The 16724-nt window shown below is 41.4% G+C and overlaps 1 protein-coding gene and 1 non-coding gene across 2 annotated transcripts; one reads left to right on the forward strand and one right to left on the reverse strand.

The window, feature by feature from the left end:
* Nucleotides 1-792: 792 nt before the first annotated feature.
* Nucleotides 793-16724, reverse strand: LOC139453256 (coiled-coil domain-containing protein 172-like). The gene is made up of 9 exons (XM_071234881.1): nt 16640-16724; nt 15641-15726; nt 13218-13334; nt 10545-10710; nt 9497-9598; nt 8451-8553; nt 6060-6246; nt 4122-4196; nt 793-1004 (listed from the first exon to the last, which is right to left on the reverse strand). Exons 1-9 carry the CDS (start codon nt 16722-16724, stop codon nt 849-851), a joined length of 1077 nt encoding a protein of 358 aa, XP_071090982.1. The 3' UTR covers nt 793-848.
* Trnat-ugu (transfer RNA threonine (anticodon UGU)) lies at nt 2287-2359 on the forward strand. Its single transcript has one exon. It is a non-coding gene; the product is annotated as a tRNA-Thr (tRNA).

Below are 16724 nucleotides of genomic sequence, written 5' to 3' on the forward strand. Positions count from 1 at the left end.
ACCAGATGGCCTGTCAAAGCCAGCTTTAGGCAGACAGCTTGTTCACACATAGTTGCCATGAGCCTCTAGTTTCTGATAGCTAAAAATATGATTCAATTCAAAGGTATCTGAAACAAGAAAGATGCAGGAAAGGTTTGTGTATTTACTTAAGATGACCTATCTGCCTGCCCTGCCTTATCAGCCCACAACACAAGGATGTAGAATAAGCCGTCCTCAGTAATCATGATCTGGCCACAAGCAGGAAGCAATATAAGGTTACAAAGTTGAAAGTGCACCACAAGTTATCTTCTCCTGACAAAGCTTTGTTCTGTCAACCAAGTCACCCAGCCTTGAAACCCAATCCAACATGGCTGCCTAATGAGCGCTGAGGAGTGATCGAGACCATGGGCTTCATGCAGCTTTCATCACTGTGTTTCATCACTGTGTATCACCTTGAAATGGGAAGAAAGCCTGGAGTGTTCACATCTGACATGTTTGCTACATTGGTGAGAACCTCGGGTATGGTGCTGACAAACCAAGGATCAAAGGTGAATCTGGGATTTAAACACACAATCATAGGATCCTGGTATGCCTAAGGGAGGCAATAAATGTTGCTTTGATGACCAATCCAAAATTCTGCAGCTATCCATTAAAATCTCATCAAACAAGCATTTCAACAAATAGTATTCATGTCTTCTTAGCATCAATGAAACAAGGCACTTTTGGGTAAGATAAAAATATTTTTTTGTACCATGGTCTACTTGGTATCATTAAAAGATGTTAATTATAATGAGATTAAAGAAAAATGCTGACTAGAGTTGGGTTTGAGGTTAATATCATTATTAGAGTCAGTAATGCTTGAGAAGTCGTCAAATTCTTCTGGGTCTGAAGATTGATCTTCTCTGGTGTCCGACCTCGCCCTTGGATCTGCAAACATCGTCAGCGGAAGGGGTATTTGTGTCCAGGTCAGGCAAGGTCATGTCATCATCAAAATCCTCCTCCTTCAACTCAACACTGACTTCATTCTGGAGGAGAAATATATACATGACTAATTCACAAGATACAAGTGTAATATTGTTGTACTTGATGTTACTACTGCTGATAGGACACTTATATAAGGGACTGTGCTCAACAGGTGTTCCTACGCAAGTCACATAGGCAGTAAGTATCAGACTAAGTTGGTTATGAACATGTCTACACTAAATTTTGCACAAGTACAAAAAAAATGTACCGTTATGAATATTTCGACCCCTTACTAATTCTTGATATTTTATATATTTAGAGGAAAACAAGGGAAATTTTATTTGATTGAAAAGGCATTTTCAAAATAAATTATTTGTTATGTTTATCACAAAGTCATAAATACAGCGTTAGAAATTGGCACTAGTCCTGAAGTCCTTACCAAACTGCCCAATAGTAAAGGTATCCTAAGGACTAGTAGAAATTGGCCCATTTTAAGGGTTTTGCTATATGTTATCATTAAAAAGACTAGTGGAAAAAACCTGTTATTTCTAACCCTTAAATATGATTATAAAGTTATCAATAATAGAAAACTTTTCTTTTCTTCATATCTGAACACCATTTAAACCCTCTCAAATGTTTCTTTACCATATTGGTAAACATATGGCCTGAATATCAGTTGAGTGTATTTATCATGCCCAGTTTTGTCAAGCAAGATCAGCCATTTAAAGATACAATTAACTGGCTGTAATAATAATGATGATGATGATGATGATGATCTTTCTGACAAATATTAATAAGCTATATTAACAAATTTATGGGTAATGATTCATTTCATAGACTCTAGATCTCTATGTCAGTCATGCAATGCATAGAGTGACAAGTCTATGCATGGCATAATGACAGGTGTTAAAAAGGATCGAAGGAATAAGCCTGTTGGGTCCTGTTATAAACCCCAGTGATGGCATGCTGTTGTTCTCAGACGTGGTTATTCTTGTTAGGAAAATCATGTGAAAGTACCTGTAACTGCAAACCAGATATTGAAACAGTATTCCTTATAGAGTTCTAGTGATACAGTAAATAAACTATCTACAGCTGTATATTTCCACACACCATCATATAACTACAACCCTGTAATGGATCCATTAAAATTCATTAAAAATAGTAACCTTGAGCTTCATCATATTAGCTCTCTCAAGCTTGGGTCAAAACAACCCAATCTGAACAGCCTCCACATACAGCTAGGGCCTTGCTAGGCAGGCTGTGCAGCAATCTATAAATAGCTCTCCCAGCTGGGAAAGTAGGTCAGTCATATCAACCATTAATTTGCTCAGTGGCAACATGTAAGCCTCCATAGCTCAGTGGTTAGAGCACTGGTCTTGTAAACCAGGGGTCGGGAGTTCGATCCTCCCTGGGGGCTGGCTGGTCTGTTTTTGAAAAAATCTTTTTTTAAATACTTTTTTGGCTAAGCAATTATATTTTGAACAGGTTTCTTGGTAAATTTGCTAAAAAGCAGAGGAAACAAATATTTTTCCTAAAACCTTGAAAAATTATATTTTGAAAAACACAAAAAGAAATAGTTAATAAATTCAATCACAGCATTTTATTTTTTGTTTCCTTTTAAAAAATTAGGGTGCTCGTTGGCCTTAATCAATGTTAAAGAAAACAAATAGGTCTTATCTTACCAGGGCGCCGTTGCACAAAACTACTTTAGCACTACGACTGTCACAAGTCTATGTTAAGGTATGGGAGTTACGATCACCTTAGCGCTAAGATCGCTTTGTACAATGGCGCCCATGTCTATTTACCAGTGTGATCAGTTACTCCCCAGGAATATGAGATTTCCAGTTGAGATATAATATCTCTATTGCTGCTGATTTCTCTGGATACAAGCCCTGTGGGGATTCCAGGTTAGAATGGGTCCCCAAACAACATGTGCTGTGTGTAAGAGGCGATGTAATGGATTGGGTGGTCAGACTTGGTGACTTTGCTGATTACTAGTCCTCATATCCCAACGTTTTCTCATAATTATTAATATCAATCACTGAATTGTCTGGTCCAGACTTGATAATTTTCATGGGCCATTGTCATATAGTTGGAATATTTAGAAATGTGGTGTTAAACCACCAAAAAACAAACATATACTATACCAGAGACCATAAAATAGATTTTATTTTGACTTCCACTTGTGCGCCCATGGGATATATTCCTTCATTTCTCACTGAGTAAAACCTCAACTTATTAAACATATGATATTGGCTAATTAGAGAATAACCAGCTCGCAAACTTGAATTAGAGATGATCTGTCCTGAGTTATTGAACTTTGAACCTTTAGACCTTGGTGAGTACTGTTCACATAGGCAAGCTCCTTCCCAGCGCGTGATACCTTCATTTCACTGTCAGTACAGCACTGTGGGCGCGGCCATTACAAGAATCTTGAAATTTGCCCTCTAAGCCCAAATATAGTAACGTTCATACTTTGTGTTTATGTCTTTGGGAATGCCATCATATTTCATTTTGAAAAGGTTTACGACTGACCATGTTTTCTAGGTGAATTTACTTTGTTGTTTGTATAATCAGATTGGTTCGAGATTGCAGACTAACGGAAATCCTAACGGAAATCAAACAACTTCTCCCTTACATTCTTACTATATCAATTACCTGATAGTTTTAATAAAACAGGAATTCAAATTTACAAAGAAAGAAAGTTATTTAGCAGCAATAAGAGTATTCGGTGTCACGACACTCGTCACTTGTTTGTAAACATAACGGTCATTCGGTTGCGAGTTCAACTCCAAGCATGATTGTGGCCACCTATCACAGTGGGGAGTTTTGACTGGTGGAATTGATAGTATAGGGAGCTCCGCGAACGGCCTATCGCTGTGAGGAGCATGTTCACATAGGATCACATATGATCACAAGGGACATAATCAATATTTCTGTTTTTTAACAAAAGTTTGCAGATTTCAAACGTTTTATCTTCTCAGTTTAGCCTGCTGAAAACTGACGACAAAATGTTGTTTTGTTTCTGAAGATGAAAAACAAATGGTCTGAAGATATATATATGTGAAATATATGTGAACAGACCAATCCGATATGCGATACTCATACAGGTTTACCTTCTAAACATCGAATTTTCTGTAAATATAAAAAAATGTTTCTCATGTTTTAATACATCTCACCTCTTTAACAATGTGAGAAAAGTTGGAAACACAAAGTCGGTTGCTTGTGCAGCTTGGAGGAATGGTGTCTTGTGGCTGGAATGTGAAAAACAATAAAACCAACAATAGTCCTCAAACATGTTTGTTTGCTTTGTTTGTTTGTTGTTTAACGCCACACTCAGCAATATTCCAGCTATATGACGGCAGTCTGTAAATAATCGAGTCTGGACCAGACAATCCAGTGATTGACATCATGAGCATCGATCCACACATTTGGGATATGATGACATGCATCAACCAAGTCAGCGAGCCTGACCACCTGATCCTGTTAGTTGCCTCTTACAACAAGCATAGTCGCCTTTTATGGCAAGCATGGGTTGCTGAAGACCTATTCTACCCTGTATCACGGGTCTCCTCAAACATGCGTATTAGTGCACACCAGTTTTTATGATTATACTTCCATAAATGCAAATAATATTGAAGTAACTTCTTAAATACACAGTGCCATTCTGTAAATACAAGCGACAAAACCCTTTCCATAATCATAAGAAATCTCTGCCAAAAGCAGCGTTGATTTACAATTCCGATAACATCAAGAGCATTTGTTTATGAATCACTATCAAATAGTGATGACACCAGGTGATCACTATGCTTCAACTGCACCTATGTTATATGTACCTATCTTTCTTCATGGTATGGGTGTTGGGGTAGCCTAGTGTTTAAAGCATTCGCTCGTCACGTCAGTACATGGGTACAATGTGTGAAGCCATTATTGAAGTCCCCTGCTGTGATATTGCTGGAAGCGGCGTAAAACTATACTCACTCACTCCTTCATGGTGTGCTTCTAGAAACTCTCATGCCATGTACGTCAGTAGTGTATTTCATATTAAGTGCAACATATCAATTATAATTTAAGTAATGGTGTCCCAATAAAAAGTTAAATAAATCGTTCAAAAAATAGTTAAATTCTAAATCAGGTGGTAGTTCTTTTGCTGTAATGCCTATATTTCAAGATTGAATAGCAAAAAAAAATTTTTTTTAAATTTTTTTTATGATTTTATTTCTTTTTGGTGTACACAAACAATATGTTTACTTACTCACTTACTAATCTTACTTATTATTTCGCTAACAAGAAAAGTTTTAGACGCCAATTTACTTACGTAATATGCGTTGAGTGATTCACGATTGTTACCTAAAACTCACACAAGACACTGTTTGAGGTGTTGTATTGCAATTTCAATAACATCAGACACCAAATATGATATTAAGTGAATACTTGCCCATGTCTATGGTTCCAACATAGGGGACTACCTCACATAGATTCAGATTCTGTTCATTAACAGGGAGGTGGAGTTGACAAGCTAGTGACAAATTCGAACAAAAATCCCCACAGGATAGGTACACTTGTGTGTTTGTTGTTTAACGTCACACTCAGCAACATTCCAGCTATAACAACAGCCCGTAAACAATCGAGTGTGGACTCTGGACCAGACAATCCAGTAATGATACTGAAACATGAAGATCCGGGGTAGAATAGGTCTTCAGAAACCCATGCTTCCCGTAAAAGGCGACTATGCATGTCGTAGGGGGCGACTAATGGGATCAGGTGGTCAGGCTTGCTGACTTGGTTGATACATGTCATTGATTCCAATTGTGAAGATACTCAAGATGTCAATCACTGGACTGTCTGGTCCAGACTTGATGATTGACAGACCATCATCATATAGCTGGAATATTTCTGAGTGCGGTGTTAACAAACAAACACTCAAAAACACAAACAAACAAACAAACAAAAGTAATTCATATTGTGAGCAATGATCCACGTCGTCGGGGTACGATGACATGTGATCAGCCAGGTCACCTGACCACCTGATCCATCTGATCACTTCATAAGTCCAGCATGAGTTGGGGACCTACTGTAACCTGGAATCCCTACGGGGCAGATATGCAATTGTTTACCTGTGGCTTGTATGTATAATTATAATGTTGCTGACATCGCTGTTGCTCATGCTGTGTCTGTTGTTGCTGTTGTTGTTGCACTGCCTTCAGTCTCAGCTGCTGTTGCAGGCCGCTCAGTTCTGTCTGGAGTGACATGCACTTTGCCTCGAGTTGCGTAGATTGTAATCCCTCCAGTTCTTGGTGTATTCTGGAAAGAGCATGTTGCAACCTGATGATTGGTGAGACAAGGTGAGGTGAGGTGAGGTGAGGTGAGGTGAGGTGGCACAACAAAGGACAGCGAATATGATTGGTTCACCCATGCCCCGCCCACCTGTACCTCTTGTCAAATATCACATCATGGCTGAATGTGAAACTTCAGTATTTTCAGGCAATAACCTCTTTACTTTGAATTATATTTCCAAACACTGTAGTTGTATCATAACGTGTATTGTCATATGACCCTACCACCAATTTATACATATCATCACAGTTTTTACAGATTTTTTACTGTTTGGCATGAGGCCTATTTCCCTTCCCCGGCCTAATGACCCGGGGGAAAGAGGCCAGAGGGGTAGTAGGCCAGGGGGGACTAGGCATAGACCCTTATTTTTTCTCTTCTTCATATTTATTCCTTCAAGATTTTATTGGGACAGAGGTGTCCCAGTAGACCAAGCTGGGTATGTGTAGAGTTGCATACCCAGCTTGCATCTTTTATGATCATGAGTTTGACTTCCAGCCATAGGGTCCATAGGTTCAAATCCATGATTCGGTCTCCAGGTAAATCAGCACCATACCCAGCGTTAGAAATTGGCACTAGTCCTATAGTCCTTACCAAACTGCCCAATAGTAAAGGTATTCTAAGGACTAGTAGAAATTGGCCAATTTTAAGGGTTTTGCTGTATGTTATCATTATAAGGACTAGTGGACTAAAACTGTTAGTTTCTAACCCTGCATACCCTTTCTCATGGGTTTCACCAACGGTGTAAACATAACTTCTGATTTTCCTCCCACATTAAGCTCCCAAGCCATCATGTAACAGAAATTCTCCACTGTGTTAAATCAAACAAAATCTCACTACTCGCATCTGATGATTTATTAAATCTTCATTGACACTTTGATTGCCAGCCCAGGAAGATGAATCTTAGCGATCACTGCAGGAAGTATGTCGCACAACAAGTAGTGTTGGGTGCAGGCCATAAATGGCAGAGGAAGAAAGTCATGTTGAGCTTCTTCCCACATGAGTTTGACTACTGAACGTTTTAGTCTTACTTTTCTCATTGTGAATACAATTGTTACAGAACAAACTTAATGTATTCAGTCCAAAGAACACTGCTCGCTGTATTATCTTGAACCAAAATACAAGAAATGACATACATCCTAGGTCTGTTTCATCTTTATGTTCAAATACGTTTCAGATTTTTTATCAAGAGTGACTGAAAGACTGAAAGAGATGGGTTTAATGAAGTTTTGAACAGTATTCCAGCTATACTACGGTGTGTCAGCTTGATGTGGGAAGAAAGCTCAAAGTGATGCAGGTCTTAGATGTTTACCACTTTGCTAAATGATCAGGGGTTAAAAAGACATAAACATTTTTCACATAACGGATAGTTTTCATGGCAGGATAAAAAATGTTATATTTTGGTGTCATTTACGGAAGTCATTTACAGAGGTTAAGTACTCTGTTTACAGTGTATTGCCCTTGTTTATCAGCAATCGAATCAAAATCGACCTGGGGGGTCTAGACAAATCACTGTGATAATCGTCATCAAAATAATATTCCAAGATACCACAATGAGCAGCCAACTGAGGCCTTTTACAAGTGCAGGTAACCATGGACACATGAAGGAAGCAATTTAGCAAGGACACTTGGCATATCAAGTTCCATACCTGCGCTTGTAGACACTCTCAGGCTGGTTGGGTTTGTTTGAAATAAACTGAAATTTTACTTTGTTTCATTTTGTCACTGTGTCACTAGAGTAGCTTCCCTTTGATAAAGGGCAATTACTCAAGCGGACAGATACCTACCGGTAGAATGCTGGTGACTGATTTTTTTTTAAAGCTTTTGAAAAATACTTTAACTTTGCCTATATGGATATTGTGCTATTGTCTAAAATCCATGTTTCAGTTGGAACTATATTAATCTGGTTACTGTCCAACTGACAAGCTTGCAACATAATATATTAATGTGCACATTCCAGGAACACATAATGTGACAGAGAGGTTATCCCAGATGAGTTTTGGTAAATATCCTGTATTAGGAGCTTGCCAAGGCTCACTAACCACATTTTGAAAGTCTAATTAATCCTGCAGACTTTCAGCCATGAACACTTTTATACAGTGTATGTTCAGTTAAGATTACAATTTTGTGTATGGTAAGTCACATTTACAATATGATACCCTGCATCGACATACACTTTAAACTCCTCCCCGTTCAAAGGAAGGCCTGCTACTTGTGACTTCTCCGTCTTCAGTTCTTCAACCAGCTCTTGGGCAGCACTGATCTTTTGCTCAATCCCTACAAGGAAGAGTTGTAACATTCTTCAATCTGTCAACAAAACCATATCTACTCCTAGCAGAACACAAAGCGCCACACATACATCCTGAACATTAAGGTAGCATTTGGAAACATTTAGGAATGACATTGATCTCATTTTATTCCATGTCAAAAATACCACAATTACCTGATTGAAAAATTGGTAAGGTAACACTACATGTTCTTAAAGGGGACGTTTTGTTTGTTGGTTTGTTTGTTGTTTAACACCGCTCTCAGCACTATTGTAGCTATATGACAGCAGTCTGTAAATAATCGAGTCTGGACCAGACAATTCAGTGATTGACATAATGTCTCAGCATCGATCTACACAAATGGCATACGATGACATGCATCAACCAAGTCAGTGAGCCCAACCAGCGGATCCCGTTAGTTGCCTCTTACAAGCATGGGTTGTTGATGACCAGTTCTTACCCAGATCCTCATGGGATCTTCATGATGGACACATGTTCTGTATTTCAAACTGAGTGTCACGTTGCAAGCTTTTCACCAGTTGGGGCGGTCGGGTAGCTTAGTGGTTAAAGCGTTCGCTCGTGACGCCGAAGACCCGGGTTCGATTCCCGACATGGGTGCAATGTGTGAAGTACATTTCTGGTGTCCCCCACCGTGATATAGCTGGAATATTGCTAAAAGCGGCGAAAAACCATACTCACTCGTTCACTCATTTTCACCAGTTGTATATATGCCTGATGTGTGAAAAACATTCCCAATTTACATTCACAGATAGCTGTTTTTCAGACAACGGTTGTGAAAAGTTTATGCAGGCATGCAAGGAAAGTGCTTCCTAGTATAACTTTGTGTGTGACAAATTTTTGCTTCCTTGTCAGAATTCTTGTCACTTGGTATTTTTACAGGCAAAACACAACCTGAGCCAGAAGGATACATTGTATATTCATTAAGGACCTACCTGCCAAATGAACTTTGGTTTGTTCCAAAATGTGATTTGCCTGGTGTAGCTCCTCTTCCAGAGTCTGGGCAGCAGACTTTCTCACCTCATACTTTTCCAGTTCTGAGTGGACAGTATACACATCATTGATACAATTACTCATGAGCGTCAAGGCATCCTTTGCCCTAACGTCTAAAAGACAAAGATTTAGGGATTCTAATACTAGCTTCATGATTTACAATGGCCAATAGGGTAATAGGTAGCTTTTTTTAAAAAAACAACCTGCAACTATGTTCATGGTGTTGGAGATAAGGTGAAATTAACATTATGTTCATGATTATTGCACTTATATAGTGACGTGCAAGCACATGTCAGCAATAGAAACTAACAGGTTTAGCCCACTAGTCCTTATAATGATAACATATAGCAAAACCTTTAAAAATGGCAAATTTCTACTAGTCCTTATGGTACCTTTACTATTGGGCAGTTTGACAAGGACTATAGGACTAGTGCCAATTTCTAACGCTGCATGTGAGTGTGGATGCATGTACTAGTCCATATTTATGATGGTTTTATTGCTCTAGCCCATAGCAATAGAATTTTCATCTGGACTCTTTGTGTTCTCTCTTTCTGAGTACCACAGAAAAAAGGTAAAACTAGATAACTTTTTCTAGGCTTTAGCAATCCACATGCGGAAGCTCTATTAGGAAAAAGGTCTCCTTATACCATACATCAAACAAAGCAGGGGGCAGTAAATGAGTGAGTTAAGTTACATGCCAGTTTGAACAATATATATCGGTTACATCACGGCATGTCAGCTTAATGCTAGAGGAAAACCCACAGTGACGCAGGTCAATGACGTGAACCATTTTGGTGAAAGCCCCAATTATGGGTGTGACCAGTCGTCATGTACACAGCAGGAAGCATCACTAACTTGCTATTACCACCAGTCCGAAATGTTCAATTCTCTCATTACATGGTTGTTAGGGAGTCTTTACTGTCCTGACATATTGAAGTAAACACGAACAGTTTATCTCAATGCTTTCTTACTTTCTTATTCTTTCCCCACCTTTAGTGAGTTTGTGCACCGGTTCCTCTAGCTGTTCAGCTCGTGCCCGAGCTTCCTTCTCCCTTCTGGCTGACCCTGAGCTGAGCAGGTCGTAGTCCTCGCTGAACAAACTTGCTTCTGTGCTGAACTCAGACATAGCATTCAGCAGCTCAGTCTGAAGCTCCTTCTGTAAATAGTAGAGACTTGGCATTGATGAAAGGGGTGGGGTCTTGTTGCAAGGGCTGGGAACGGGTGGTGTGGGAACGGGTGTTGTGAGATAGGGTGGTGTTGGATGGACGGCTAGGGTGGTGTGGGATGGACGGCTAGGGTGGTGTGGGATGGGCTGCGGTGGTGTGGGATGGGCTGGGCTAGGGTTTTGGATGGGGCGGGCTAGGGTGGTGTGGGCTAGGGTGGTGTTGGATGGGCTCGGCTAGGGTTTTGGATGGGCTAGGGTGGTGTGGGCTAGGGTGGTGTTGGATGGGCTGGGCTAGGGTGGTGTGGGCTGGGCTGGGGCTAGAGTGGTGTGGGCTGGGCTGGGGCTAGGGTGGTGTAGGATGGGCTGGGGCTAGGGTGGTGTAGGATGGGCTGGGCTAGGGTGGTGTGGGCTGGGCTGGGGCTAGGGTGGTGTAGGATGGGCTGGGCTAGGGTGGTGTTGGATGGGCTGGGCTAGGGTGGTGTAGGATGGGCTGGGGCTAGGGTGGTGTAGGATGGGCTGGGCTAGGGTGGTGTTGGATGGGCTGGGCTAGGGTGGTGTTGGATGGGCTGCGGTGGTGTGGGCTGGGCTCGGCTAGGGTGTTGGATGGGCTGGGCTAGGGTGTTGTGGGCTGGGCTAGGGTGGTGTGGGCTGGGCTGGGGCTAGGGTGGTGTAGGATGGGCTGGGCTAGGGTGGTGTTGGATGGGCTGCGGTGGTGTGGGCTGGGCTCGGCTAGGGTGTTGGATGGGCTGGGCTAGGGTAGTGTTGGATGGGCTGCGGTGGTGTGGGCTGGGCTCGGCTAGGGTGTGGGCTGGGCTCGGCTAGGGTGTTGTGGGCTGGGCTAGGGTGGTGTGGGCTGGGCTGGGGCTAGGGTGGTGTAGGATGGGCTGGGCTAGGGTTGTGTAGGATGGGCTGGGCTAGGGTGGTGTAGGATGGGCTGGGGCTAGGGTGGTGTAGGATGGGCTGGGGCTAGGGTGGTGTAGGATGGGCTGGGCTAGGAAGGTGTTGGATGGGCTGGGCTAGGGTGGTGTAGGATGGGCTGGGCTAGGGTTGTGTAGGATGGGCTGGGGCTAGGGTGGTGTAGGATGGGCTGGGCTAGGGTGGTGTTGGATGGGCTGGGCTAGGGTGGTGTTGGATGGGCTGCGGTGGTGTGGGCTGGGCTCGGCTAGGGTGTTGGATGGGCTGGGCTAGGGTGGTGTTGGATGGGCTGGGCTAGGGTGGTGTTGGATGGGCTGCGGTGGTGTGGGCTGGGCTCGGCTAGGGTGTTGGATGGGCTGGGCTAGGGTGGTGTGGGCTAGGGTGTTGGAAGGGGTGGGCTAGGGTGGTTGGGCTAGGGTGTTGGAAGGGGTGGGCTAGGGTGGTGTAGGATGGGCAGGGGCTAGGGTGGTGTGGGATGGGCAGGGGCTAGGGTGGTGTAGGATGGGCTGGCCTAGGGTGGTGTGGGATGGGTTGGGGGAAGGGTGGTCTGGGATAGAGTCATGGTGTGGGATAGGGTGGTCTGGGCTGGGTTGGGTTGGGTTAGGGTGTAGGATGGGCTGGCCTCGCCTAGGGTGGTGTGGGATGGGTTGGGGGTAGGGCCGTCTGGGATAGAGTGATGGTCATGATGAACGTCATTTTCTAAATTCAGTTTTTGAGTTGGTTGGTTGGTTTGTTGTTTAACGCCGCACTCAGCAATATTCCAGCTATATGACGGCGGTCTGTAAATAATCGAGTCTGGACCAGACAATCCAGTGACTGATATCATGAGCATCGATCAACGCAATTGGGTATCGATGAAATGCTTCAATCAAGTCAGTGAGCCTGACCACCTGATCCCGTTAGTCGCCTCTTACGACAAGCATAGTCGCCTTTTATGGCAAGCATGGGCTGCTGAAGACCTTTTCTACTCCAGATCTTCAAGGGTTAAGAGTAAATGAATCAGATGGTTAACCTCCTGAATAAAATAACACAGTTGGCACGGTCCCAGTTACTAAACAGAACATTTTCAAACATGGTGGATTTTTTTGCAATTATTGTCAGCACCTGTAAGTTTCAATGCAATCCAAATACCACAACATTAATACAGTAATTCTATCCTGCAGTATAAAGGGTACTGGCCTACTTGATACATTGATATACAGTTGAAAGAGGCCTTCTTCTAAAACAAAAACATTATTTCATTTTTTGAAATCTTAGAATGTTTACTCATTTTAGGAAAACCCAATAGAGTGATGAATAGATGAGTGAAAAAATATTGGTTACCAAATGAAAAATGCTATAACCCCATTAAAATAGAAACCAGCGTTAGAAATTTGCACTAGTCCTGTAGACCTTACCAAACTGCCCAATAGTAAAGGTATCCTAAGGACTAGTAGAAATTGGCCCTTTTAAAGGGTTTTGCTATATGTTATTATAATAGGACTAGTGGACAAAAACTTTTAGTTTCTAACCCTGGAAACCTGCGAGGAAAAACTCAATTGCTCAAAAAGTTATCTGGAGATCTGACAGGCTCAGTAACCTACCAACTGTGCCCTGACATGGTCACTCTCCGCCTCCAGGGCCTGCCTCTGCTCTAACAAGATGGCCTGCCTCGACGTGAGGAACGACCGCTTCAGCTCCTCCTGCTTCCAGTGCTGCACCTACGTACGTCGTGCCAGGCAAATCTCAGGGAAGTAACATGCTTGCACATATATATTTATACACATTCAAAAGACTATTGTGACAGCAAGGTTAAAGCTATCATAGGGGTACGTGTGGCCCAGTCGTCCAATTTACTGTGCAGAGTTGCGTCCCTTGGGCACGCCAGAAACTTATGGTTGTGGCTTCAAATCTCTGATTATGTTTCAGGTTTGTCAGCACCATACCTGTGCTCGTGGGTTTCACCGAAGTGGTAAACATCTAAGACCTGCATCACTTGGGGCTTTCCTCCCACATGAAGCTGACACGCTGTGATATGACTGGAATACTGTTGAATGCGGCGTTAAATGACTCACTCACTCACTAAAACTATCAGAGTCCACAATTAGGAAGAACTTGTGACATCTCCATATGAACTACCACTTTTACCATTAGATAGGTATCTGTAGCAGAATATTATGGTAGGCTTTAGATGAAAATATAAATTAAATTTCAAACCTGGACTCTGAAGTGTGCTCAGTATTGCTTAGTGCTCCAGATTCTTTTTCCAGTGAGTGAGTGAGTGAGTGAGTGGGTGGGTGGGTGGGTGGGTGGGTGAGTGGGTGAGTGAGTGAGTGAGTGAGTGAGTGAGTGAGTGAGTGAGTGAGTGAGTGAGTTGGGTTTAACGCCACTTTTAACAGTATTCTAGTTATATCATGGCGTGTCAGCTTAATGTGGGAGGAAAGCCCCAAGTGATGCAGGTCTCAGACGTTTACCACTTCGGTGAAACCCACGAGCACGGGTATGGTGCTGACAAACCTAGAAACATAATTGGGGCGAACCAGGATTCGGACCCACAATCCAGCCATTGAGCATGTTGAATATTTACTCATAATTAATAATTCTTATGGATAGTTTTTTTTGGTAAAAATAATTATGTGTATTTGTACACATACAACACAAAATTAATTGGGTAATGGTAATTTACCCTGCATATTTACACAAATAAGCAGCTTATCAGGAGCTCTGCTTAGTAGCCAATCTCTAAACTGGAAAACAACAAATTATTGTGGACTTTTTTTGCACAGTTCACTGTTTGGTAGCCATTTGGAAGTTCTTTCTTAATCATCACATGATCCTCACTTCCACACCGACAACATCATTTTCTAAGTTCAGTTTTTGAGAGACAACTGGAATGCAGTGATATCTGCCAATGATTGCTACCATTTGATAAGTGAGGAAATATCAACACACAAGCTGAAAGGACTACGCAATTTCGGCTACTGTAAATTTTGTAATTAACACAAGCTTGAAATAAATGCAAAAAATGCGAGTGGTCTTTGTATGCATTAATGAAACTTCGCATTTGTGTCTCACTTACTCGAATCAGTGAACTGTTGTTGGTTCAGTTATTTTATTGCCTTTGAACTTCCTGAAGCCAGTCAACAGAATAAACATATAAACTGTGTGTTGTTTTTAGGAAAACACTGTTTATTGTTTTTATGGAAATGCTTCACTCACTGCTTAATAAGCGGTGCTATTTGCTGTTTGATTGGGTTAAGGTAAGGATATGTATCATTCCACTAGGGATGGGGTGGGGGGGGAGTCGCATTGATTTTGAGTCACATTTTTGGCTAAGGGTCAGCAGCTGTATTAATTCGGAGACACATATATATTTCAACAATTACAGTATTTGCACACAAGCAACTCAAAATTTATTTGGTGATTGTGATTTATTTGGCGGATGTGACACTGATGCACTGTTTATAGTCTGTCTCACAGTCCCTGAACTATATTAGTTTCCCATTCCTATAATGCTACAACCCTAAATGAAGCAAAGCTAGATTTTCCACAGGTTCTGAAATTTCCATCTTCAGGGGGCGCATTTGCAGTTTAAATGGAGTAGACTTATGTGTTATTTATGTATGGGAGGTCATAGGCCCATGTACATTTCAGTTATACATAGTAACACACAAATGAGGAAATTTACATTGAAAAGTAATGAAAATAATGTTAGAGTACGATATTAGGTCTTTGTCCTTAGTAATAGAGCTTCCTTCACATACTTAGCTACATTTCTGGGCATACAGTATTTTTTTCTATTTAAGAGATAAAAGGTATTAATACATGGATTGTTATAAAATCTTACAGGAATATACTTTTGTCTTAATGATGCGTAAAACGGGCATACAAACACAAAATGGACTTAATCTTCCGTAGAACCATTGTTACATAGCTGACAAAAGCATTGTGAATAAACACAATGGAGTTGTTTGTTTCTAATAAAATTATATATTTTCAAAGACTAAGCGTTAGTCTACACTGGTACCTTCAGTAATAGTTGTCCTTTAAGTCTCATGTGTTCATCTTTGGACTCTTCCAACCCTTCCTCCAAGGAGGACAGTTTCGACTTCACTATAATATACAGAATAACAACAGCAGAGTGGAAGGTTTGTTTGTGGGATAGAAAATTGCATTATATTATATCTTGGGAATATTGTCAACTACAGCGTTTACCAAGAGTCATCAGGAGATGACATATCCCCCTGGTCTGGTGCTATTTGGAAATGGAGTTTGGCTACTTATACCCACTTTGTGTTCACTGCCATTGGATACCTTCTGAAGTTCAGTTCAGTGAATAAAGAAATAATCCTGGTCAGTACTTTTCAAAATCCCAAATCACCAAAAGGCACCTGTTCAACACTAGACTGAACTATTTCATCCAGAAATATTCAGTGGTTTTGGAGTTCTGCTCTCAAAACGAACACTACCCTCATTTTCAGTCAAGTCCAACTTCTAGTCATGAAAATATATTTAAATAATGCCAAATTATTAAAAGGCACCAGTTTTCCACTAGGCTGATCTAGATCTACATAGCAAGTTCCAACATGAAATAACACAGTTTTCGAGTTCTGTTCATTTGTTCGTTGGACAGAACTTACAAATAAAATCTGACATAAACGGTCATAAAATGCAGGAAATGGAATTAAGAGCATTTAATTTTTGAAAAATTCTGGGGAGGGGAGGGTGCATGGGCGGGGTCGGGTGCTTCCTGCAAATGCCTAAATGGTCTTCCATATTATCCATCTGCTAGACGTAGTCATTGTATGACAAATATATTTGCAACCTCTCCAAATTCCTATCGCCATTTCAAATAATTATGTCAACACAACACTGCAGACTTTACTGACATTCAGAAAGTAATAATGTTATCCCCGGCTTTGCCTGATTTTCGTAAACTGATTTCAGGATAGTTGACAGGTACTAAATTTCAGGGAAATGTTTCCCGATGTTATTCATTGTCTTCTTTGAATGTCTATGGTGGTACCTTCTTGTAAATAATTCTTCTTTTCCCGTGCCTTTCTCTCAGAATGGATAATTTGATCAAATAAGTCATGAAGAGTTGCCGTCAT

Source organism: Haliotis cracherodii, unplaced genomic scaffold, assembly GCF_022045235.1.
Source record: "Haliotis cracherodii isolate W230 unplaced genomic scaffold, xgHalCrac1.p SCAF_9, whole genome shotgun sequence".
Lineage (NCBI taxonomy): Eukaryota > Metazoa > Mollusca > Gastropoda > Lepetellida > Haliotidae > Haliotis > Haliotis cracherodii.